Source organism: Apiospora kogelbergensis, assembly GCF_038363985.1.
Source record: "Apiospora kogelbergensis strain CBS 113332 chromosome Unknown utg000005l_segment0_segment0, whole genome shotgun sequence".
In the NCBI taxonomy this organism is placed as follows: domain Eukaryota; kingdom Fungi; phylum Ascomycota; class Sordariomycetes; order Amphisphaeriales; family Apiosporaceae; genus Apiospora; species Apiospora kogelbergensis.
Genome location: NW_027117422.1, coordinates 4,364,306 through 4,385,733, shown reverse-complemented (window position 1 = coordinate 4,385,733; position 21,428 = coordinate 4,364,306). Strand labels below are relative to the sequence as shown.

Here is a 21,428-nt window from a genome sequence, read left to right as displayed (position 1 = left end):
GTAACACCAGCGAGGGACTGGGAAGGAATAGAAACAGAAACAGAAAAAGAGAGAGTAAAATATCATTTTCAACCGTTGTACTTGCAGATCACGGATCCATGTCGTACTCGTACCCTCGGTCGTCTAGACTTACTTCCACGTCTTCGTATTTAGCCAGCCGCTCCAAAATCTTGTGCCTCTCATTTTCGCAACGCTTTTCACCCTCGGGGAAGCAGCTCAAATCCGCCAGGAGTTGCTTCTTCTCTACTCTCTTCTCCTCCAAGAGTTTCTCTTTGTCTTGGAGACAGACCCACCATCCAGAGACCGGCTGTATCGAATCCAGAGCAGAAGAAGCAGATGAAGACGCCGTGGCAGCTATACCGACAGAGCCTGCAATCATGGTGACATCGTACTCGTTCCCGTAGTCGTTGACGTGGACATTGACCGAGGAGAAGCCCTGAGGTATCGCGACTGTATCTACCCGGGGGAATGGGGCGGCGCTACCAAACAGGGACGTGTCAGACAGCCGCTTGGGGCTGCCTTGCTCATCCCAGTAGCAGAATGCCGTCAGCCAACCAGTGAGGTAGGGAATGCCGCTGTCCATGTAGTGCTCCGTGGCAATAGTGCCCCAGAAGTGGTCGACGGCATCGCGGTGTGCAGGCGCCTCGAACGTCATGATCATGTGCTGGAGTATGGGCTGGAGCATGGCGGCGAAGGGCTTGGCCTTCGGCCCCAGCATCCCGGCGTCGATCTTATCAACGCGTCTCAGCATCTCCTGCCAGTCCTCCACCTCGCCCAGAAGGGTGACAGACGGAATGCCGCATACTGCACAAAATCCGTAGGAGAAGTACTTCTTCAAGGCGCCCATGAAGAGGATGGCGCCGACCACTCTGTCGGTGTCGGTGGTGGTGGAGAAAGACGGCATGATCCAGTGCCGCAACTCGGGGTCCTTGACGTTGGCCGCGATCAGGTGCGTCATGTCCTGGGCCATGGCCGCGAAGTCGAGCATCCCGCCCTTGACCTCCAGATGCTTCTGGCCTTCGTGGGCTACGAGAAGATGGCGCAGCTCCTCGGCGTGGCCGTTGACGAAGAAGCTGATTTGATTAACGATGGCGAGCCAGACATCGTCGGGTCGAATGCTGAGATGGTGGTGCTGGTTGTAGGCCGCGCGCGCGGCATCGACGAAGCCGTTGCTCGAGGGGGAAATATTACGATCTTGAGATTTCTCTGTGAGGTCGAGCGAGGTCTTGATAATCTCTCCAGTGAGGGCGTGTTGCTGCGGGCATGATTTTTGGTACAAGTCTTCTGCGGAGGAGGCTGCCTGTCCTGTCCAGTTATTAGCCGGGTGAGGAGCGAGTTTCACCGTAACAGGCATCTTGAACGTCTGGCACCGGGTGACGGCAGCTACTCAAGTACGTGGGGTTATCAACCGAGTGAAGGAAATAGATGATGCTGGTCAGTCAAGCATGAGGGGAGGGCGTCTGTTTCAGTAAAGTAGTCAGGGGTATTGCAAGTGCGACGGCAGTGTGTGCGGGGGTCCTCTGGTAATACGAAGGCTCCTTGTTGACCAATGTGCTGTAGGTGACGCTATAGTTTGGGGTGTGATGCACACTTGGCGAACTTGAGGTCAATAATATCAAAACCTCTATTTGCGGGTATTCCCTGAACGCCACCCAATGCCAATACTGTATGTACATCGCTTCGAGGTAAAAATCACCAAGCGTCAAAGTTTCCGAACCCGCCACTCTTGGCCTTTTTCCGTGCAGGCTCTTCCCAAGTGTCCGGGACGTCGTCCTCGAGGAGCTCTTCCTCGGCTGTATTCTTTGCTGCTTCCGTGCAGCTTGCAGGTACTTTCCGACGCCAGGGCCCTCACTGCCCCCATCGGCAGCTCCGTTGCCTCGGATCCGCTTGCCAGTCCATGTGGTCCGGTCGTCTTCGGTTCCGCCGCGGCGTTCCACTTCTGCTTTCCGTTCCGCCTGCAGATCGCGGTCCGCCTTTTGCTTGAGAAACTCCTCAAAGGGGTCTAGGTACACGATAACGTCCTTGATGGTGATCTTGTTGAGCGGCCGGTCTGACCCGTCGCCGGGCACTTCCTCCATCCTCTTGAGCACGTCCATACCCCCTACCACTTTGGCAAAAATGGTGTGCTTGTTGTCCAGATGCTTCACCGGCCGGTACGTGATGAAAAACTGTGACGAGTTTGTGTTTTTGCCCTTGTTTGCCATGCTGATGACACCGCGTGAGTCGTGGGTCATGGGAGACTCGAACTCATCCTTGAAGTTCTTGCCCCAGATGGACTCGCCGCCACGCCCCGTCCCTGATGGATCACCACCTTGGATCATGAAATTCCGAATGTTACGATGGAAATTCATATTGCGATAATACCCCTTTTGCGCAAGACGAGTAAAGTTCCAAACAGCTCGTGGTGCAAACTCGGTGTGGAGCTCCAAATTCAAGTCGCCCAAATTGGTTTCCATACGCGCATAGCCCTTGATCTTGACGCGCCGGGGCTTAAGCATGTATTCTTCATCGGATAGCAAAGCGCGCTCGCCACTAGTCTCTGGCGTGAGACCTGTGCTCGTGAAGGAGGCGGCTGCACGGCCAGTTGTGTATGCCGCGGCGTTGTAGGCGGCCTTCTTGTCTTGTATCATCGACGTGCGCACTGCAGTAGCCCCGTTGGCGTTTTTCGTCAGAGCCTTTGATTGTGTATGGTTGATGTCGCCGCCAGCTTCGCGTTCACGTCTCGCTTTCTCCACAGCTTCCTTGGCCCGTAGCACCTTGTCCCCCACACGCCCGAGGGCATCGATATTGACGTTCCCTTCTTTTCGTTCCGTCTCTTGCTCCTTTGTCAGAATTGCCTCGCCGCCTTCTTTGAGGAACTTGAACTGGCTGAGGTCTCGACTTGCGGCGTTTTGTGGATCCTGCAGAGTGATGATGTCGGAACGGCCAAATTCCTTGTCGTCCATGAGATCACGCCACATCTTGGACTTAATGTTCATCTTCTCGACGGTATCCCAGGCAAATACATTGGCGTATCCTCCATGGCGAATGGCAACAATGTGCGTGTTATCGGTGAAGACCTTGAAGGTCACGGGATCGATCAGGTCGCCCTTCCCATCGCTGCCAGAACCATCTTGGCCCCTCGAATCGACGTCGGCGTTGCGCGAAAAGTTGAGCTTGATTAGGTCCCGCAAAGCCAGGGGCTTGCCATCAACGGGGTTCGTGTCATGGTCCTTCAGCCATTTCGAGATGACTTCAATGTCGAAGATGACGCCGTCCGAGGTGCAGACGGCATTTTGGAAGGGTTGGAGGCTCGCGGCGCAAAAGTTGAAGGGCAGGCGCCTAAATGATGCGCCCGTGGCTTTGGAGCGAGCACCAGTGTTGGCCGAGAAGGCGTCGGACGATGACCATTCCGAGTGGGTAATGTAGAGCTTGTCGGTGTTTTTCCCCATGTTCCCTACGCTGGAGCCGCCAATTCGGACTCGATGTAGATAGTAGGGTTATTATTTACTGATTGACAGCAGTCGCAAGCCGGGATGCGGTATGCAACTTTTCAGCTCGAGATGGCCGAGCTCCAGTGGAGAACAAGGCCAGTCAGTGAATTGCAGCCCCCAACCTGCCAGCAGCCAGCAGCCAGCTTGGCTAGGCCTGCTGCCAACCCCCGGACGGCGAGGCGGCTACGCTTACGCGCAATGATAGCATGCGTGCCTTAGCGCGATTTGGTTTCAACTGGGCCTCTGGACGTTTCCAACGCTGTCGCCAAGCAATTCAATAGGCTAGCAAGTCTAGGTCTCCATCGACTTCCGGGCATCCTCGTGTCCCAGAAAAAAGGCCAACTCAACTGCCATGAGCTCTTCTTCCAATTATCCATCGTCGTAGAGACTCTCTCCTTGCTTGGTCTTGTTCGTACCCCCCTACAGTCTAGACATTGCATTTCTACGTGGGGGCTTCGCTGTGCTCGACATCTCCCGTGTTCCCGTTCCACGCCGCGCGGAGGCTGAGCGACCCGCGACGCCGTGAGCAGGCTCTCCAGTTATCCGATCCGAGCTGCCCAGCTGTGGACAGATTGATCCAGCCTGCCGCTCATCTCAACTCCCGAGACCACACAACAGCACGCCAACACACGTTCATCGTCAACCATGAAGAAGTGGCTGTCGGCCTTCACACTGCTGGGCCTGTCTTTATGGACGGCCCAGGCATTGGAAGTCAAATTGGTATGTACTGCCAGAGTGCCCACGGGAAACTCTTGTCCGCCTTACTAATAGAAACCCTAGGATGCGACCGACGAGAACAGGCAACGATGCGCCGGTATGCATAGAACTGCGCGACACCTGCCAGCCTGAATGAATACTCGATTCTAACTGTTTGCGCCCAGGAATGTACGACAAGAAGGCATGGGGTGGTCCTACCGACCCGTTTATCCTGACAAAGTTCCTCCCCGACGCCATCGAAGGCGACGCAGACCCAGTCGTCAGTTTCGTTGTATTTGAGTGGAAGGACGAGAAGTTCGTCGGTATTCCTAAGGGCGACGACAATCCGTACGAGAAGGAGTACATCTGCGACCCGCCGGCCGTCACCAAGGGCTTATGCAACGAGACCAACATTGGCGAGTTCATCCTGGCGTCTAATGCCACCGAAAAGTCGAGCAGCCTGATCTTGACCCAGGCCGTCCACCTCAAGGACGCCAAGCCTATCAACTACCCCATCAAGAAGACGGGCTATTATTGTGTGGCCACCTTTGGACTCCCCCCTCTCCAAAACTACGCCGCCGCAGTCGAGTTTCGTGAAGCCTATGGCGAACTTCCCGCGACGCAGATACCCAAGCTTCCTTTCTACGGCGGAATCACCATTCTCTACGCTCTTGTCGTGGTATTCTGGGGCTTTATGTATTACCAGCACAGATACGATATCTGTAGGTTCAATGCACCCATGAGCTTCGCAGCCCAGCATCACTAACCTCGTAATAGTGCCTGTGCAAAACTACATCACAGCCATCCTTGTGTTCCTAGTCGTTGAAATGTTGATGACATGGGGTTTCTACGGTAAGTCTCGCTCTAGCTAGATTGCGCGGATTTTATGCTAACATAGTTTGCGTAGACTATCTGAACCGGAACGGGTCGAATGTTGGTGCCCGAGTACTGTTGGTTCTCGTGGCAGTGCTAAACGCCTTCCGAAACTCGTTCTCTTTCTTCCTCTTGCTTATTGTCTGCATGGGTTACGGTGTCGTAAAACCGTCTCTTGGTAAGACCATGACTTACGTACGATTCCTAGCCATCGCGCATTTCGTCTTCGGTCTGGTCTATGCGATTACGAGTCTCCTGATCTCGCCCGATACAGCTGGTATGTCCAATCACTCTCTACTCTATAATTTATGCTTTTCATACTGATCATTGGTAGGTCCGTTGGTTCTCCTCGTTGTTCTGCCCTTGGCCGGCACTCTCACTGCCTTTTACGTGTGGACGTTGAACTCGCTCAACTTTACGCTCAAGGACTTGCGTGAGCGTAAGCAAACCGTTAAGGAGGCCATGTACAAGAAGCTTTGGTGGTGCATCCTCATTTCCATCATGGTCATCTTCGGCTTCTTCTTCTTCAACAGCTTCAGCTTCGCCTCAGCGTCGGATCCCGACTACGTGCCGTTCCACTGGAAGAGCCGCTGGTTCATTCTTGATGGTTGGCTGAACCTGGTCTACTTTGCTGATGTCGCCTGGGTCGCCTATGTCTGGCGTCCCACTGCCAACAACCGACGCTTCGCCATGAGTGACGAGATCGCACAGGACGAAGACGGTGGCTTTGAATTCGCCGATGTCGGCAACCCGGATGACAGTGACGATGAAGAGGCCAATATTGCGAAGTACAGAAACAACAGCAACGGCAACAACAGCAACAACAACAACAACGTCGCCTCGAATGCGACGCCTAGCAGGGCCGAATCGCTTTACGCGCCTCCCTCAGGCCCACCGCCGTCGCAAAGCAGAGGAGCGCAAAAAGCCGTGAGTCCTCGCGACTCGTTCGAAGACGGCGAGACCATCTTTGCTGTGGGAGAAGACGGCGATAAGTTCAGCGACGACGAAGACGAGGATACATCGAAACTGGTCAAGGGCAAGAAATAGACAGTTCTCAATGTCAACTGTTTACCCGAGGCTTTCGGCCCCTGAATAAAAACCATGCTTCCTTGTTAGTATTTGTTGGATACGCGGGCAGCTAAGCTAACCTCCATATCCCGTGGTGGTCTCTTCCAAACCTGGCTTCATGGCACGAAGCTCTGGAAAAGAACTAAGACTAGTACAAAGGGTCAAGATCGGAGAGTCGCATGTATTGGGTCAAAGTTGTCATGACAATGAAATCAGCCCTTCCGTGTGACCGTATTCATGACAGGAACACGGGATTGAGGTGTAAATGTAGGCTTGTATAGAATCATGAGAGGCGTTTGGTAGTTATATTTACTTGGCAGCACAATACATCTCGTTCAGATACCCAGCCTCATACATACAAATCTTGATTTTCTGACTGGAGCTCGTACTCGAAGCTTAGCTTCCCCTATATTTCTCTCTCTACCAACTAGTCCGTTTTCTAAAGAAGCTGCCGTCTATCTTGCTCACGAGGTGATCCCAGTACCGCACTTCGGCATCGGCGTCGGTGCCGCCAAACTCGGGCAGCCGCCGCACGATGACGTGCTTAGCGGGCTCGTAGAAGAAGGGCACGCTGATGCGGTAGTCGTCGCCCGTGTGCAGCACCTTGTGCACCGTGCTCGTCGCCCAGCCGCCCGTCCATTGCTCCACCATGTCGCCGATGTTGACGACGTAGGCGCCGGGGAGGGGGTCGGCGTCGACCCATTGTTCGGGTTGCTTCTCTCCTTTTTGTTGCTCTTCCTCTTCACCGCCGGCCACGCGCACCTTGAGCGCTCCGGGCGTCTCGTCGGTGAGTAACATGGTCAGGCACCCGTAGTCCGAGTGCGCGCCGCAGCCTACGATTTCTTCGTCTTCCTCGTCGTCTTCTACTTCTTCCTCTTCCTTCTTTCGGAATGCAGGGGGTAGTGGCGGGTACCCCAGCACGCGCAGACACCAGAACGAGTCCCGCGTCGCCCCGGCGAAGAACTCGGGGTCCCGCAGCTCGAGCGCGAATCCCAACGCCCGCATCACCGCTTCGCCCACGCTGCACAGCCGCGCGACGTAGTCGGGAAGCAGAGCGCGCATGGCGGCTGGATGGTTCGGGTACAGGTTGCGGCCCTCGAGCAGGCCGTCGACGCCCGGCCAGACGTCGGGCCGCGACGCCTTGAAGGCACGGTGCGCCGCCACAGTGTCGGCGCCGGCGATCTCGGCGTAGAAGTCCAGTGCCTCGTGCCAGTCGTTCCGGGAGATGGCGTCGACGTCCTGCCAGCCCCGGGCGCCGTCGCCGTGTTTGTCGCCGCAAGGACGTCGCGCGATGGCCCTTTTCCGTTTCAGGATTGCTGAGTCATCGCCCGCGGTGTAGAATTGTCGGCCCAGCTCTAGGACGCGCTGCATCAGCTCGCGCGGCACGCCGTGACCCGTCAGGTAGAAGAAGCCCGGGTGACGCACGGCGGTGCGCAGAGCGGCGACTGTGGTGCGCTGCGTCGGGGTCAGATCCGCTGGCGTGGCGGGCCTGGGGAGGTGGGCTTCTGGGTGGCTGCCATCTCCGTTTATGTGGTCTTTGGGCAGATCGGAGCTGGCGGTCTCGTCTTCGGACGGGTTCCAGGATATGAAAGGCGATATGTCTATCACGGGCAGGTTGAGCTGCCCCTTATCCGGTAGATTGGCCATATGTGCATGCGCAACGCCAACAGAAAGTGGTTAAGCTGACCTCGAAAATCGTATGTCCGGGAAGCTCTCCAGGCCCACTTGAACCCCCAATCCAAGGCACCATCTGAACCCACCCAACTCTATCTCTGTCAACACCAATAAATCGTCGCCGATTCGTCCAGGGATGTTGCAATGTTGGACTGCCTTCTGCTACAGCTGAGACTCAGCCCCACCTGCCACAGTCGAGCATCATTATGGCTCATCACACTAAGCACCCCAAGTCAGCCAATAGAAGAAGAGAGTCACTTCCATGTCTTAGATAACTCGCCCTGCAAGCCCCAGGTCGGTCGATAGCTCCCATCTTCATCAACAAACACACCGGCTATAGGGGCTCTGGAACAGCACTATGGCCGCAGTCCCATCTCCGTCCGAAATACAAGCCGCCGTTCTTCGGTCGCTCGAAGGCACTCCGTTCGCCGCCAAGTCTCTCGTCCCGCTCTCTGGCGGCACCGCGAATTTCATATTCCTCGCCGACCTGGTGCAGCCGCTGGACGGGGTAGCCCAAGTGCTCGTGAAGCATGGCGAAGACTTCCTCGCAAGCAACCCGGGCTTCGAGCTACCCACTTCACGCTGTGTAAGAATCTGATCGACCCTCTACTACGCCTGTCGTTGGCTTACATGCTCGTCATAGCGCGTTGAGGACGCCTGTCTCCAGGCCCTCTCTTCATCCGCTGTCGATACATCCACAGCCCCCGGTCACCAAGAGAATGGCTACAGATACGTAGTGCGCACGCCTAAGCACTACCCCTTCCCACAAGACCCCACCACGCAAATCCAGGAGTACTTGTCCAACGGCACCAATCTCAAAGCCTACGCCCTGGAGCAGTGGGCAGCTTCCTCCCCTGCTGCTACTAATCTTCGACCGCAGTGCCGAACGCTAGGCCTAGCCGTGGGGCGTTGGCTGCGCACCTTCCACGACTCGTCCGAGCTTCACCGGGAGGAGCTGCACGGCGCCGTGGCGGCTAACAGGGTGATGCAGAGGTTGAAGCACACTATCAACTTCCAGTGGCTGCTGGACCGCGTTGCGCAGTTTCCCGACATCCTGGAGGAGGCGCTGCCCGTGTTCAAGGAGGTCAAGGAGATGGCTACAGCTGAGCTGCATGACGAGAAACGGTTACAGGTGATACACGGGGATTTCTGGACTGGCAAGTAAGTTGATTGGATACGGGCCTGCCAATTCGTCAATCCCTCATTTGGAAGAGCGACGATCAACTAACCGCCACCGACAGTATTCTCCTTCCCAACGCCCCCATACTCCCAAGCGCCGAAGCCGTGCCCGTCTTCGTGGTCGACTGGGAGATGGCCCAGCTCGGCCTGCCGAACCTGGACCTGGGCCAGATGCTGGCCGAGATGTACGAGCTGTGGCTGTACAAGCGGATCCGCGGCGGGCTGTGGATGATGGAGGGGCTCGTCGAGGGCTACGGGGCCGTAACCGAGGCGTTCGCGCTGCGCACGGCGATCCAGCTGGGCGCCCACCTCGTGTGCTTCGGCACGTCGGTGCCCGGCTGGGGCGCGCCCGAGCAGGTCCGGGAGGTCGCGCGGAGGGGGCGGGACATCATCTCCCACGCCTGGCGCAAGGACAGAGCTTGGTTCGAGAAGGAAGGAGGTGGAGGGGAGCTGGCGGGCCTGTTCAGTACCGCTCAACCATAGACCACATGGAGCCGGCTAGTTAGCCCCTTTTCACCCCCTTGAGCGTGTGCCTGCCTATATACACCTGATCAACCTCATTAACCAACAGCCCGAAAAGAATAGAAGGAGTTTTGATTAATTGAACGATTCTTTGATTTGATTGGCTTCCAATCTTACTGTCTGGTTTTACATGTTCGCGTGGCAGGATTGTATCCAATACACGCTGTCAATCTTGCAGCCCAGAATGAGAGCTCTGTAGATCCCTATTGCTGCCACATCTCCTTGTACGTGCAGCAACAAGCAATTCATCCCCTTTCCTTTTATCTAGTAATCATACAAGGTTTTTCAGTGACATGCGTTCACTGAAGGTGACCGTCGCTCCAATGCCCAAGCCCAGATTCCCAACGCCGTTCGTCCGTAGTCTTAAATTCCCAAGAATTGACTGTATGCCCTTCTCTTGTCCCAACTCTCCTGGTATCAATAGTTTTACACATTAGACGGTTTCTCACTGCGGTGAGTGATTGAACCCGCGAACTCGAAATTGCCTCTCCCCTATAGTCCATCTGGGCTACCAAAATAATATTACCGTGGCACCGATGGCTACTGACACAGCATCGATGACACGTATCGAGCGCATGGGTGCAATATTAACAATTGTGTCGAACGGACTGCCGCCCCCTGTGACTTTGGGGGCGGAATTATCGCCAGAGTCTGTCTTTGACGTCGTGGACTGCGTGGTCGTTGTTTCTGCGGTAGTTGGTAGAGACACCACAGTTGTTGACGGAGCCTGATCCTCACTCGACTCGGTACTTGTCGTCGGCAGTACACTGGGAACAGAGATGACTGTTGTAGGTTGTAGAGTCGACGTGATTCTGGTAGGCTGGGTGGTCCGAGTGGGACTTCCCGTCGTCAGCTGCAATGTGCTGGTTCTCAACGTCGTCGGCAGAATGGGTTGAGACTCTGTTTCCGTCGATGGTGGCGGAGGCGGCGGTGGTCTTGGCGGTACCCCTGTCTGTCCTGGCGGTACTGGTGGCCCTGGAGGTCCTGGTGGTCCGGGAGGCATTGGAGGCCCTGGTGGAAGTTGTGGTGAGGGTTGCGGCGGTCGTGGCGTTCCTGTGGGTTGTACGGTCACGGTAAGCGTCGTCGCCGGCAGAGGCGCGCCTGGACACAGAGCTGACAGGAGTTGACCGTTAAGTGTCATACCCAGCAGCGTCCTGGGGTCTACAGCCACCCCTCTGCAAAACGTGTCCATAAGTGAAGATGCTTTCAATAGCCCCTTCACGCAATCGGCTGAGCACTGCCTTCCACTCCTGAAGTCACGCTTCGAACACCCCACGATTGGGCTATTGTATGCGGCGATACAATTGGAAGGGATGGCGTTGGATGCGATCAGCTGGAAATCGGCGAGCGACAAGGCAGCAGACGCCGTGCCGCCTAGAGTAAAAAGCAGTAGCAGATTGGATGCGCTACATTGCTTTCGCTTCATCCGTGACATTGCTATGTGTATCGGCTGTGCTTTGAATTGAGTCGTTCTGTCTACGCTAACAGCGCAACACCAGACCAGACCGGGGCTGTGAGATCTTAAGAGAAAAAAGAGGGCAGGGCAGATCCTGGGATGCCGCGTGACTGGAATCAGGCAACGCGCTGGTTTAGGAAGGAACGATGAGGGCCGGATGGGGTGGTTCGAAACACGAGATGTCAGATATATCGGCGGCCGACGAACGATGGAGGCGTGCCCGCGGGTGGCAACCAATGGGGCTGCGCGACGAGTGTGGGCAGACCACTGAACAGACGTCAGTCAAGTCGACGTCAATGCGATGATAAATTCTCCGAATTCTGATCAAGCCAGGTTGTCCCTAAAGTCTCCGTCAATCGTCTAAAGATTGACAAGATAATATCAGGGATCGAACAGCGATCAATTCATGCCGTCAGGTCCCCTCGATCTTGGCCGTGTCAGCCCTGCGGAAGTCGGCCGCCTCCAGGTCGGGCGAATCGAATGACCCCAAAGGGAGGTTCAGTTATACCAGGCAAATAACATCAGACCCAGCGAGTAACACGGTAAAATGCTCTGGGGGTCGGCAGATGAGTCTGATATAGTTGCTCGTGGTGTAGTCACCCGGGAAGGCCAAAGCCACTTTTTCTTCCCCCTGGCAGAGAAACGCTGGAAAGTAGCGTGTGAAACAACAAAGGTAAAGAAACGGCGAAGGGTGACTGTCGGTATGGGTTAAGAAAAGAAACCGAAACTCAAATCTGGGGGCAGAACGAAGCACTGCTTCGAGCAATCGACCAAGTGCGACTGTTGGAGAAGGGAAAACGCAACAAGAAGCCGGGTGGTGAAATAATACACGATAATTACGAGTGATGTAAAAGATGGGAAGAGGGAACCCGAGATGACGGGACCTGGAGAAGAGGAGCTGGCAGCCATCCGCCGCCAATACCACAATGATATCCCATCAAGATTTTCGTTACCCGGACTTGGGGCCGATCAGGGGTTTCCTACTTTCCCCATTGGGCCGCCGTCCGTGATTGACCTCATCTTCAAGATGCACATCAGTGATGGTCTGTGGACACAGAACCGAGGGAAAACCTGGAAGTTGGAAGACCAATGGAGTTGACGGGCTGGTTGCAGAGGAGTGAAACGAAACATCGTCGTGTTTGAGGTGCCCTGTCGATGCCCCGTGGGCTCTCGCGTGATTGGCCCGAGCTGCGTCATGGCCGGCCGTGGGCTTGCATGGGTCCCCCATCAGTTGTCAACGTCCCTAGGCCCCCAGCGCCATGGGCACCGAGGCGCCCAACACCACCTCTAGCAGTCTAGTTCTAGCGTCCAGCATAGCGTCTAGACCCAAAACCCCAGGTTGTGTCGGCTGTCCGCTTCTTTTCTTCCTTAGCGCCAACAATTAGCGACATCTGGCGAGAGGTACTGGACAAGAACAAATGCCCCCGTTCTCCCACGTGGTAATTGGCTCAGAAGCATTACTTTCCAGTCTGCTACTGCCGGGCTACTGCAGGCTGAAGCTTGGGGAGCGCTCCGGGCCATCGCTCGGCACCATTCCGTCCATCTACGCATGCTTCAGGTGCTGTCACACTGTTATGCGGGTTTGTACCAGAAATGTGCGCTCTCGGCCTTGTCTGTTTGTCCATCATGGTCCCCTTCAACACCGTTCAACACTTCTCCCGATGGTATCAGGTTGAGCATGGACAGGCCTCGGTTGACTGTCGGCAACCATCCAACTCACCGCAAAACGCCATGACCAAACGCCAGACGGAAACTCCTCTTCGGCAAATGCATCGCTGTAGGTCGTCCTCCGCTTGGTGATCTTGTCGAAGACGGTACCCAGCACGAGTAGCTACAGATCCCATGGACCTGTCTATTCGCACGCCCCCTTTTAGCAGAGGCGGATGGTGTCTCGTTTGGGATTCAACTAATCGCCAGGTCAGAGGGGGTGAGTGAATATGCAACCACCTGATACCAATGGCCATAACCCCTTCTTCGCAGCTTCGGTTCGGGCGTAGGGACGTATAGGAGGTCGGTTTCCTGAGCAATCGCTTTCGTCTTGGTCTCGTGGCCCCTTGTCACCTCCGTCTGGCGCTGTTGAAGCGTCAACACGAATATAAGTGTTCATCGGTACTGGCGGGGTCACGGAACGGTGATGACGAGTCCGGCACCATGGTGGCTATTCGGTCAATGATCCTCTTGAATAGCGAGTCATATAAGCCTGGCCATTTGGCCTCGGAGATATTCTGAATGGGTGATGTATGTATTTGATCCAAATACGCAGATCACATAATTTGGAAGGATTCAGCCACCATACGCTACATTGAGTCCAGAAAAGGGGCGCAAGGCCCACCCAGGTGCCAACCAGGCAGCAGCAGCCACCCTTGAGGGAAACAAACTCTATCTACGACTGCTGTTATAAGTCAAATTAAGAGCAGAGTCTTTTGTCCTAGTGGTAAAACACTGAGGCATATGGTCTATTTGAAAACATACAGAGAAAATCAGCATGACTCCTGCACCAAGGTTGACACATGCGCTCAAAGAAAGAGCAGACGTTTTTTTTTTTTGGTCCATGTATCATACAAGTGTATTCGAGTCTATACTATAGGCGTATAATGCTATCACCCTACCTGTTTTCAGAAAGGGATAGGGGCACGAGGGCTGGGAGTGGCCGTATCTTCTCTTGATACCTACTCATCAGGGGGTTCTGGATTCAAGTCTGGTGACGGATTGGAGTACGGATCTTTTTTACTTGTTTTCTTTTGGCGCTGACAATGGTTTGTTGCCTCACAAGGTTTCGGCCATGGATGGTCGCCTAAATCGAAGTCTTCCATAGAAGTATAATCTACAATGCTACGAAGACCACCAGAAAGATCAAATAACATCTCAACATTCACAAGAGTTTTGGCAGCAAGTATAAGGATCATTACTACCGAAAGTACATTGATATTATTCATTTTGCCTGCTTGAACTCGTAACCAATAAACCGCTGCCGTCGTCTTTCGTGGTCAAGCACCAACTTTTCATCTATGCCGTTCCGTGACGGGTGCCTACGGAAGTATGTGATATATCTGTAGCTAATAATTGACGTCTACCCAGCCACGAATGCTCGTTAAGCCTTCCTTCTCCTGCGCGCGCTCAGATCCGAAGATCTAAAAGGCACTTCCTTCTTCTAATATAGTATCTTGGCTATTACGCAGTCTTGACCCACAGGTCGCGCATCTGCACCACGCCAGGAATACTGGCGATTGCGCCGACCGACATGTCGCTGAAGATGCCCTGCTCGAGGCTCCAGTGGATGGTGAGCGGGAACCAGGCCAGCTGGCGCACGACCGTCTTGCGCCACTCGTCGGTCCAGGCGCTCTCCTCCTGCTCCATAACAGCGACGGTGCGATCGCCCAGGCGCTCGGCCGGCGTGCGCTGCGAGCGCTTCCACGCGTCGTAGAAGAGCTCCCCGATCTTGAGCCCCACGAAGCAGCCCCAGAAGCGCGCGCTCAGCCGCATCACCTTGCCGATGTTGGCGGGCTGCCACGACAGGACCCCCTTCTGCGCCAGGTACGCCCCGTTCTCCAGCGACTGGAAGATGACGCAGGCCACGAGCTGCGTCACCGAGAAGGACACCTCGAGCTTGTCGAGCTTCGCGCTGCCGCCCGCCTCCTTCTCGGACTGCACCTGCTGGCGTGCGGCGCGCAGACGTAGGATCAGGCCCCGCGCCCAGAAGTACATATTCAGCAGGCCCCAGAGGCGCAGGAAGGTGCGGGCCTCGCTAAGCATGCCGCTAAAGGCGCGGAGGCGCTTGGCGATATTGAGGAGCAGGGCGGCGGACGGCGAGAAGGACGGCAGCGACTTGGAGGCGAAGAGGATGGTGGTGTAGGGCGGCAGGGTGGAGGCGAGGGCGATGAGCTGGTTGGCGCCGCGCTGGACGACGGGCCCCGTCAGCGACTCGAGCACGGCAGCGCTCAGGCGTGACGAGTAGCACAGGAACAGGGCGGTGGTGTCGATGCCCGAGGGCGTGCTGAGGCAGCGCTGCAAGTGGGCGAGGAAGGCATCGATGTTGGACGGGGTCGCAGCCAGGACTGCTTTGATGGGCATAGGCTTCGGCTCTGGTGCGGGGCCCAAGGCGGCCGAGGGCACTGGCTCGCCCGAAGGCAAATCGCTGGTCGCTTCTACTTCTGCCGAGGACATGGTGATATTGGCGTTATCGGCTATGTGTCTACCAGAAATTGTGTATATACCTGCAGGATGCGCAGGGCTTGTGGTCGCAACGGTGAATCAATCAGTCGCGAGAAGGCGTTGGGTGACGTCGGCCGCGGTATCTGGGCTTGGGGCCGATAGCGATCTAGTTCTCAAGCCTCGGGTAATAGTAGTAGGACAATAAAAGCCAACACTTGAAACTAAGGAATGAAAATCCGGGGTAAAGATGTGGACAGGTTAGAAAAAGACAACAGATTCAGCAGTGCTTGGACATGCTCAAATACCAGAAGAACGGGGACACAGGCACGCATATACGCAGGAAATGAGTCTCTTCAATTCATGCCAAAAAAGATGAGATGTCGGGAAAGGAAGGTCAGGTCAGGTCAGGCAAGGTAAGGGTAAGTAAGGTCAGTAAGGTATGCGTGCAGCAATGTCACAACGCGATCCCAGGTTCTGCCCAGCTAGCCAGGTACCTCGGTTCCGGGCCCATCAACGGCAGTGGTCTGACAAACAGTGGGGACTGCCCTACTACATACATGTGTATGTGCATATCGTCATCATGCTACTTACTACCCGACAAGCGACAGAAAGGCAGGATATATTTAGCCTCACGTAGAGTTTGAGAGTTTATAATTGCCATGAACGGTATGGGAATGCGAGATAAGTGCCAAGGTCAGTGGCATAGAAAACAGGGGAGGAGGGTAGGTACGATCAAGTTGAGGCCAGAGGACCCTCATTCTTGTTGCCTCCGTTTGCCTGTCGCGATACGTGCAATTTCCCATGTTGATACCTGGCTAGTCTGTTGTCCAGCATGTTGCCTAGTCAAGGTCCCGTTCAAGGGCTCACAAAGCTGAGCTATCTGGTAGAGCCGTGGGCTGAGGCACGCGTTACTGTCCTGAAGAGCATGGCTTCTGCGAATGGCGCATCGTGTCGCTATCCAAAACCATTGCTCTCCCAGGTGACGAACGCGTTGCTCGGCCTCGCTTTGCTCCCTCAGGTGTACCTTTGTAGAGGCTTTATAAATCCTTTCCTGAGTTTGGCGAGTCTGTTTGTTTCTTCTTACCTTCTTCATGCCCACCACCACTCTTACCTCCTCCATACCTTCTACCATCGCTCATCAATCACCCCTTCCACCACAATCCCTCCTCTTGGTATCATTGATATTCCCGCGTGGGGACTTGCGGCCTCGATTCCCTGAGGTCTGTGGTCGGAGCGACACGCCTTCACGTCGACTTGGCACCTGGTCGTTACGGTCCGGTATTGTGCTAACTTTCGACGCAACCATGGACCCAGTCACCGTTCTCGGCCTTGTCAAGGCCTCACTATCTGTCACCGAGCATATATTGGACTTCTGCTCCGCTTACAGGAAAGCTTACAAGGATCTATCATCGATCATCGACCTCATCGAGTTTGAATGTAATACCTGGAAGGCCCTGATTGCGAGACTGGAAGACCGGCTCGAGACTGACAACCCCTCGGGACCACCCCTTAATCTTGCCCCATTCGGTGTTCTCGAAAAAGTCCGTGATCACCTATCTCAGTTGGATGCCTGGATTAGGGCCCAGGCTTTACGAGATGAGACAACCAAAGTGGCGCGCATAGTGAACGCTGGCAAGTGGTTGGCAAGAGATAAACGAAAAGTGGTTGATCTCTTAAATGAGCTCTCTCCCATCAAGTTCAGCTTCTCCTTGGCTCTGGATGTGGACAGCAGGTATGGCTGCAGAAGCACCTCCAACTCCACCTCCGACTTGGAATGCCATTACTAATGTATCGGTAGTTTTGAATTGCAAGGGTTGAGAACCCAGATCCAGCAGATTGAGAAAACGATAACCGGTGAGTTTCCTGTTGAAGCTTGAAGCCGGTCCTGATAGCAATGCTAACTCGATCCTAGACAAATCCCACCAGATGCGCATCTTGAACCTGCTCAAGCTTCGGGAGTCCACGCCCCCAGATACACATCGTCAGAAGCAAGCTTTGCGCGTGTCGGAGACGTGCGATTGGATCTTTCAATCCACTCTCTGGGCGGGTTGGTGTTGCGGGGGCTCCTCAGACTGCTGCCGATTCCTATTCATATATGGGATGCCCGGTAGTGGCAAGACAATCCTTGCTTCCGCCCTCATTGATGAGCTACTCAAGGCCCACGGAAAGCGAACGGCCGCGCAGAAACAGAAACGCAAGAACGGATTCTCGTACTATTACTGCTCTCATGAGCACAACGTTGATGAAAAGCGGCCCTTTCTCCGTTGGATCGTCTATGATCTCTGCCGCCAGCTTCAAGACTACGTGCCCGAATCGCTCGCAGAAGCTACCGATGTCGAAGATATCTCAGACGATACTCTACTAGCGAGTTTTCTTTCCATTTCGAAGCAATTCGAGGAGAGGGTCTACATTGTAGTGGATGCTGTGGACGAAAGTCAGTCGCCGCGTGATGAGTTTCTGAAAATCTTGACTACCATTGGTGTGTCCGAAGATTATAAACATGTCTCTCTCATAGCAATCGGTCGACCGGAGCCGGACATCAACCGTGCCTTTGGCGCTTCGGAAGACAAGCATAAGCTTTCGTTGAAGAGGAAACCCGCAGGGGAGCGATCGTCGCCTCAGAAGACAAAGGAACAAAAGAAGAGTCATCATGATTCGGTCCATGCCAATACGCAAAACGCCGCGAGTTCTGCCCGGATGCGACAGAAGGATATTCTGCCAGGCACCAGCACTTTGGAACAAGATAGTTGCCAAAGCGATACAGAGCCAGAAAACATGGATGTCGAAGAGTATGTATCGCAACAGTTGCCAACATTCAATGCCTCATCACGGAGCAAATGCACAACGCTGGAGATGGACAATATCTATGTCAGACGAGCCATCGAGATATATGTCCACAGCATGCTCAAAGAAATTGGCTTCTTCCAGCTTTATGGGGAGCATAAGCCCTTCGCCCTGGAGATACAAGAGAAGCTGGCGGCAAAGGCCAGAGGGATGTAAGCCCTCCTCGTACACTCAAATTCCGAGACGTATTTGTACTAATACATAACAGGTTTCGCTTGGTATCGTGTCAAATCGAATTGCTACGGAACAACCTGTACAACCTAGACTCCATCAGAAGGGCTATGGATGATATGCCGGAGACAATCTTTGATATGTATGGGGGGGATTACGAGAAAATGGGTGCCCGGGGGCGTTGCACCTAACCATGTGGCCAGAAATGCATTGGCATTAATCTGCAGTCCTACTTCTGAGATCCCCTGCGCCGAGGTCTTGGTGGAAGCAGCTCGCATGGACGTTTCGACAAACACCAGTTTGATCAGGTTCAGCCTGAAGACTCTTCGAGAACTGCTCGGCTGCCTCATAAAAGTGACCACGCTGAAGAGAAAGCCAGAGTCGGTATTCTCACGCAATGAGGAGGGCGTGATCTTCAAGCAGGTACTTCCGGCCCATTACACTGTGACGGAGTTCTTCTACGACAAATCAACAGCACAGGATCCCTTGCTGAGGTATTTCTCACAAACCAGAAAATCCAACAGGATTTTGGAGCTTCAGATCGCCTGGACGGGTCTCACTCGCTTTGGCCAGAATCGTCCTGCTAACAACGCGAAAATCCCGACCCGATTCGAGGAGTATTGCTTGATGGTTACGGATAAATCGCTAAGACGGTATCGAGCCACTATCACTGAGGAGAAAAGCATCTACGAAATAGTATTTTCCTGCTTGAAGTATGGTAGCCCTCATTCTTCGCACATGTTACGCCCCCGAAAGGCTTTTCCTACATGGTTTTTGGTTGCAGCGCCGGGTACTTATGAGAAGGACGACATCCCCGTCAACGAGAACACCACCATTCTGGTCAGCCTCATGATACTCGACTGGCCTGAGATGGCAAAGAAGTTTCTATCCACTTTTGCTCTCAAGGACCGTGCCGTTATCTGGAAAGACATGTTTACCTTTGATTTCAAACATCAAAAGGACATTGCCAAGAATAGCAAATTGGTCTTCCGGCCACAGACGACAATCCTCAAAGCCTGCGTCGCCCTACGGAGAACCGGCTTCTTGCAAGCTTTGGTTGACTGTGGTGCCGACTTTTTGGGCGAGCCTGACATCATCTATTATGCTCTCGAGCGACACTGGGGCAATGACTCTACTGCATTTGACGATTCTACCACCACGGATGTGCTGCTCAAAATCCTGTTGGATGCGGGCGCAGATCCATGCCCCAAAGGCTACGTATTCACACTGTTGCAGTTTATTGTCAACAAACTTGAGGAGCCCTGGGTGCACACGGTAGTCCACCGCCTCCAGTACCGGAACGGCAACATCAACATGGTGGGCACCCCGGACAGCAAGCACCCCTATCTCGAAGAGGACGACGATTATGATGACCTCAACTGGTTTGTCATGCACCCGCTCAAGATATGCCGAACCACCTTCCCAGATTGGGGAAGCGGGCCAGGTCATGAAGATGAGGTCGAACAGTCACGCACCCAAATTGACTTGCTGCTCAGACAGTTCGGCGCCTTTGAGACGGATGAGAAGCAGCCACGCGGATTGCGGGGTGCAGCTGGGCTCGTTGTCAACATTTCTGACGACGACGACGATGCTCTAGCTTAGGCCACGCCAGGCCGTCGTACCTTTCACTACCCCGGAAAGGGATCGAATGATATTTTCACGGGGAACCAAACTGCTTTCGGTTTTGGCTTGGGCTGGTCATGCACTGGTTATGGATCTACTGAGGGTAACACACTTGCGTCGAGAAGGAGCTGGCTATTTCAGGCGATGAATCGATATATGTAACGAAAAAATGACAGGCTCGTCAATTAGAATGATAGAAAGCCTATACGGCGTGACATCTGTCGAGCGCAATGCAATAGACATAAGCGAATACTCGAGGTAGCAATATTTAGCGATGAATATATGGCTGATGAATACTTCTCTGCAGTCATCTCTATTGCCTCCATATAGCTTCTTTCCATAGTCCCTTGGCTGACGCCTATCGACAAACTTGAGGGTAATATTGGTTGGATTCATTATCATTGCCCATGCACGTCTACTTATATGCCAGTTACGAACGGCCATAGGCTCTGGTAGAAGTGCAAACTACCCCTGAAATAGGGAGGTTATCACGAAGTACATATGCTCCAAGAATGCATCTGTTCCTCCTACTTAGATGGTTCTAGATTCTGATTGGTCACGCCAGCCTAATCTCTTCCTTCCAAGCACTAGTGGTTTAGTGGTAAAATCCATCGTTGCCATCTCGTCTTTACGAAAAACTCGATGGGCCCCGCGTTCGATTCGCGGCTAGTGCACTCACGATATCTTCTTCGTTTTTTGCCTCATGGAGAGACTCCCACTTGAGCTCCTTTGTATTCATCTTTTGCATCTTGTTGTCACTCCTCGTATTGAGTCGAATCGAGCTCGTTGTATGTCGGAGTCTATCCCAAGGGGTGTGTCCCGTTCAGGGGCAAGAGTATTGGAGGATAAAATACAGGGGTTCCCCAACTCTTGGAGAGGGGATTCCATGATAATCTTAGCTGTCAGCCCACACGCGACCAGAAGATATCATCCCCCACAGCCAGAGAGGAATGAAGGCCTGTCCCGAAAGCCTCAGAAACGCCCATCGTCACATGCAGACGTTGAACCCTGCAGCCACATAACGCTCAAGGGGACCGGTGAGTCGGAAGATTCCGTGAAGGAAAGGCGTGAGGGCGCGCACCCAACCCCAAATGACGGATAAAAAGACCGGAAAAGGTGCATGCAACCACAATTTCCCACCCCCACCCCCAACCCACCGGCTCGGTTGGCTGGAGTCTCACTGCATGGGCATGGAGGGGGGCGCAGACTGGCATGGCATAGTTATGGTTATGTATATAGAGAGCAGGGGGCAGGAGGGTCAGGGGGACGGGGGGGGGGGGATCCCATGCATGCCTCTCTCTCTATCTCTCTGCTTACTTTCAGTACTGTACCGATCGGGTCTTGTGCAGCAGTCCATCGCATCTACTTAGTCCGACTTCTGCCAAGTCATATCATCGCTCACCGGTGCGGAAACTCGACATATTAGGACCGATTTCCCCTCCCCCCTCCCCAATCAGGCCCCCGTAAGTTTACTTGTGTAGAGAGCCCCGTGTCTATCACCACCATCCACAGTATAATCCAAGTCACGACATCACAACTGCCAAAGTAAAGTTACGAATTTAGCGCTTGATTTCTCATCGAGTCTATGAGGAAGCCCTGCGACAAATAGAAAGGGTTCGAAGCAAACTCGCACCCCCTTGCGTCCCGAAGAACAAGTGACCGAGTGACTGACACGCCATTGCTTGCGTAGTCGTTCC

At 54.2% G+C, this 21,428-nt stretch overlaps 9 protein-coding genes across 9 annotated transcripts; 4 read left to right on the top strand and 5 right to left on the bottom strand.

The window, feature by feature from the left end:
• Nucleotides 1-88: 88 nt before the first annotated feature.
• PG998_008036 (uncharacterized protein) lies at nucleotides 89-1,354 on the bottom strand (the record flags this gene model as incomplete). Its single annotated transcript, XM_066874852.1, has 1 exon — nucleotides 89-1,354. The coding sequence occupies one exon, from the start codon at nucleotides 1,352-1,354 to the stop codon at nucleotides 89-91; it is 1,266 nt and encodes a 421-aa protein (XP_066730797.1).
• Nucleotides 1,355-1,692: 338 nt separating this feature from the next.
• PG998_008035 (uncharacterized protein) lies at nucleotides 1,693-3,431 on the bottom strand (the record flags this gene model as incomplete). Its single annotated transcript, XM_066874851.1, has 2 exons — nucleotides 1,693-1,805; nucleotides 1,853-3,431. 2 exons carry the CDS (start codon nucleotides 3,429-3,431, stop codon nucleotides 1,693-1,695), a joined length of 1,692 nt encoding a protein of 563 aa, XP_066730796.1.
• Nucleotides 3,432-4,118: 687 nt separating this feature from the next.
• Nucleotides 4,119-6,089, top strand: PG998_008034 (Integral membrane protein; the record flags this gene model as incomplete). Its single annotated transcript, XM_066874850.1, has 6 exons — nucleotides 4,119-4,193; nucleotides 4,254-4,287; nucleotides 4,355-4,891; nucleotides 4,947-5,021; nucleotides 5,077-5,319; nucleotides 5,377-6,089. 6 exons carry the CDS (start codon nucleotides 4,119-4,121, stop codon nucleotides 6,087-6,089), a joined length of 1,677 nt encoding a protein of 558 aa, XP_066730795.1.
• A 441-nt stretch (nucleotides 6,090-6,530) lies between these two features.
• On the bottom strand, nucleotides 6,531-7,757 carry PG998_008033 (naringenin-2-oxoglutarate 3-dioxygenase; the record flags this gene model as incomplete). The annotated part of the gene is made up of 1 exon (XM_066874849.1): nucleotides 6,531-7,757. The coding sequence occupies one exon, from the start codon at nucleotides 7,755-7,757 to the stop codon at nucleotides 6,531-6,533; it is 1,227 nt and encodes a 408-aa protein (XP_066730794.1).
• A 385-nt stretch (nucleotides 7,758-8,142) lies between these two features.
• Nucleotides 8,143-9,446, top strand: PG998_008032 (uncharacterized protein; the record flags this gene model as incomplete). The annotated part of the gene is made up of 3 exons (XM_066874848.1): nucleotides 8,143-8,370; nucleotides 8,428-8,945; nucleotides 9,026-9,446. The coding sequence occupies 3 exons, from the start codon at nucleotides 8,143-8,145 to the stop codon at nucleotides 9,444-9,446; spliced, it is 1,167 nt and encodes a 388-aa protein (XP_066730793.1).
• A 547-nt stretch (nucleotides 9,447-9,993) lies between these two features.
• Nucleotides 9,994-10,920, bottom strand: PG998_008031 (uncharacterized protein; the record flags this gene model as incomplete). The annotated part of the gene is made up of 1 exon (XM_066874847.1): nucleotides 9,994-10,920. The coding sequence occupies one exon, from the start codon at nucleotides 10,918-10,920 to the stop codon at nucleotides 9,994-9,996; it is 927 nt and encodes a 308-aa protein (XP_066730792.1).
• A 3,192-nt stretch (nucleotides 10,921-14,112) lies between these two features.
• PG998_008030 (uncharacterized protein) lies at nucleotides 14,113-15,105 on the bottom strand (the record flags this gene model as incomplete). The annotated part of the gene is made up of 1 exon (XM_066874846.1): nucleotides 14,113-15,105. One exon carries the CDS (start codon nucleotides 15,103-15,105, stop codon nucleotides 14,113-14,115), a length of 993 nt encoding a protein of 330 aa, XP_066730791.1.
• Nucleotides 15,106-16,397: 1,292 nt separating this feature from the next.
• Nucleotides 16,398-16,880, top strand: PG998_008029 (uncharacterized protein; the record flags this gene model as incomplete). The annotated part of the gene is made up of 1 exon (XM_066874845.1): nucleotides 16,398-16,880. One exon carries the CDS (start codon nucleotides 16,398-16,400, stop codon nucleotides 16,878-16,880), a length of 483 nt encoding a protein of 160 aa, XP_066730790.1.
• A 139-nt stretch (nucleotides 16,881-17,019) lies between these two features.
• Nucleotides 17,020-19,710, top strand: PG998_008028 (ankyrin repeat; the record flags this gene model as incomplete). Its single annotated transcript, XM_066874844.1, has 2 exons — nucleotides 17,020-18,089; nucleotides 18,336-19,710. 2 exons carry the CDS (start codon nucleotides 17,020-17,022, stop codon nucleotides 19,708-19,710), a joined length of 2,445 nt encoding a protein of 814 aa, XP_066730789.1.
• Between the last annotated feature and the right edge of the window lie 1,718 nt (nucleotides 19,711-21,428).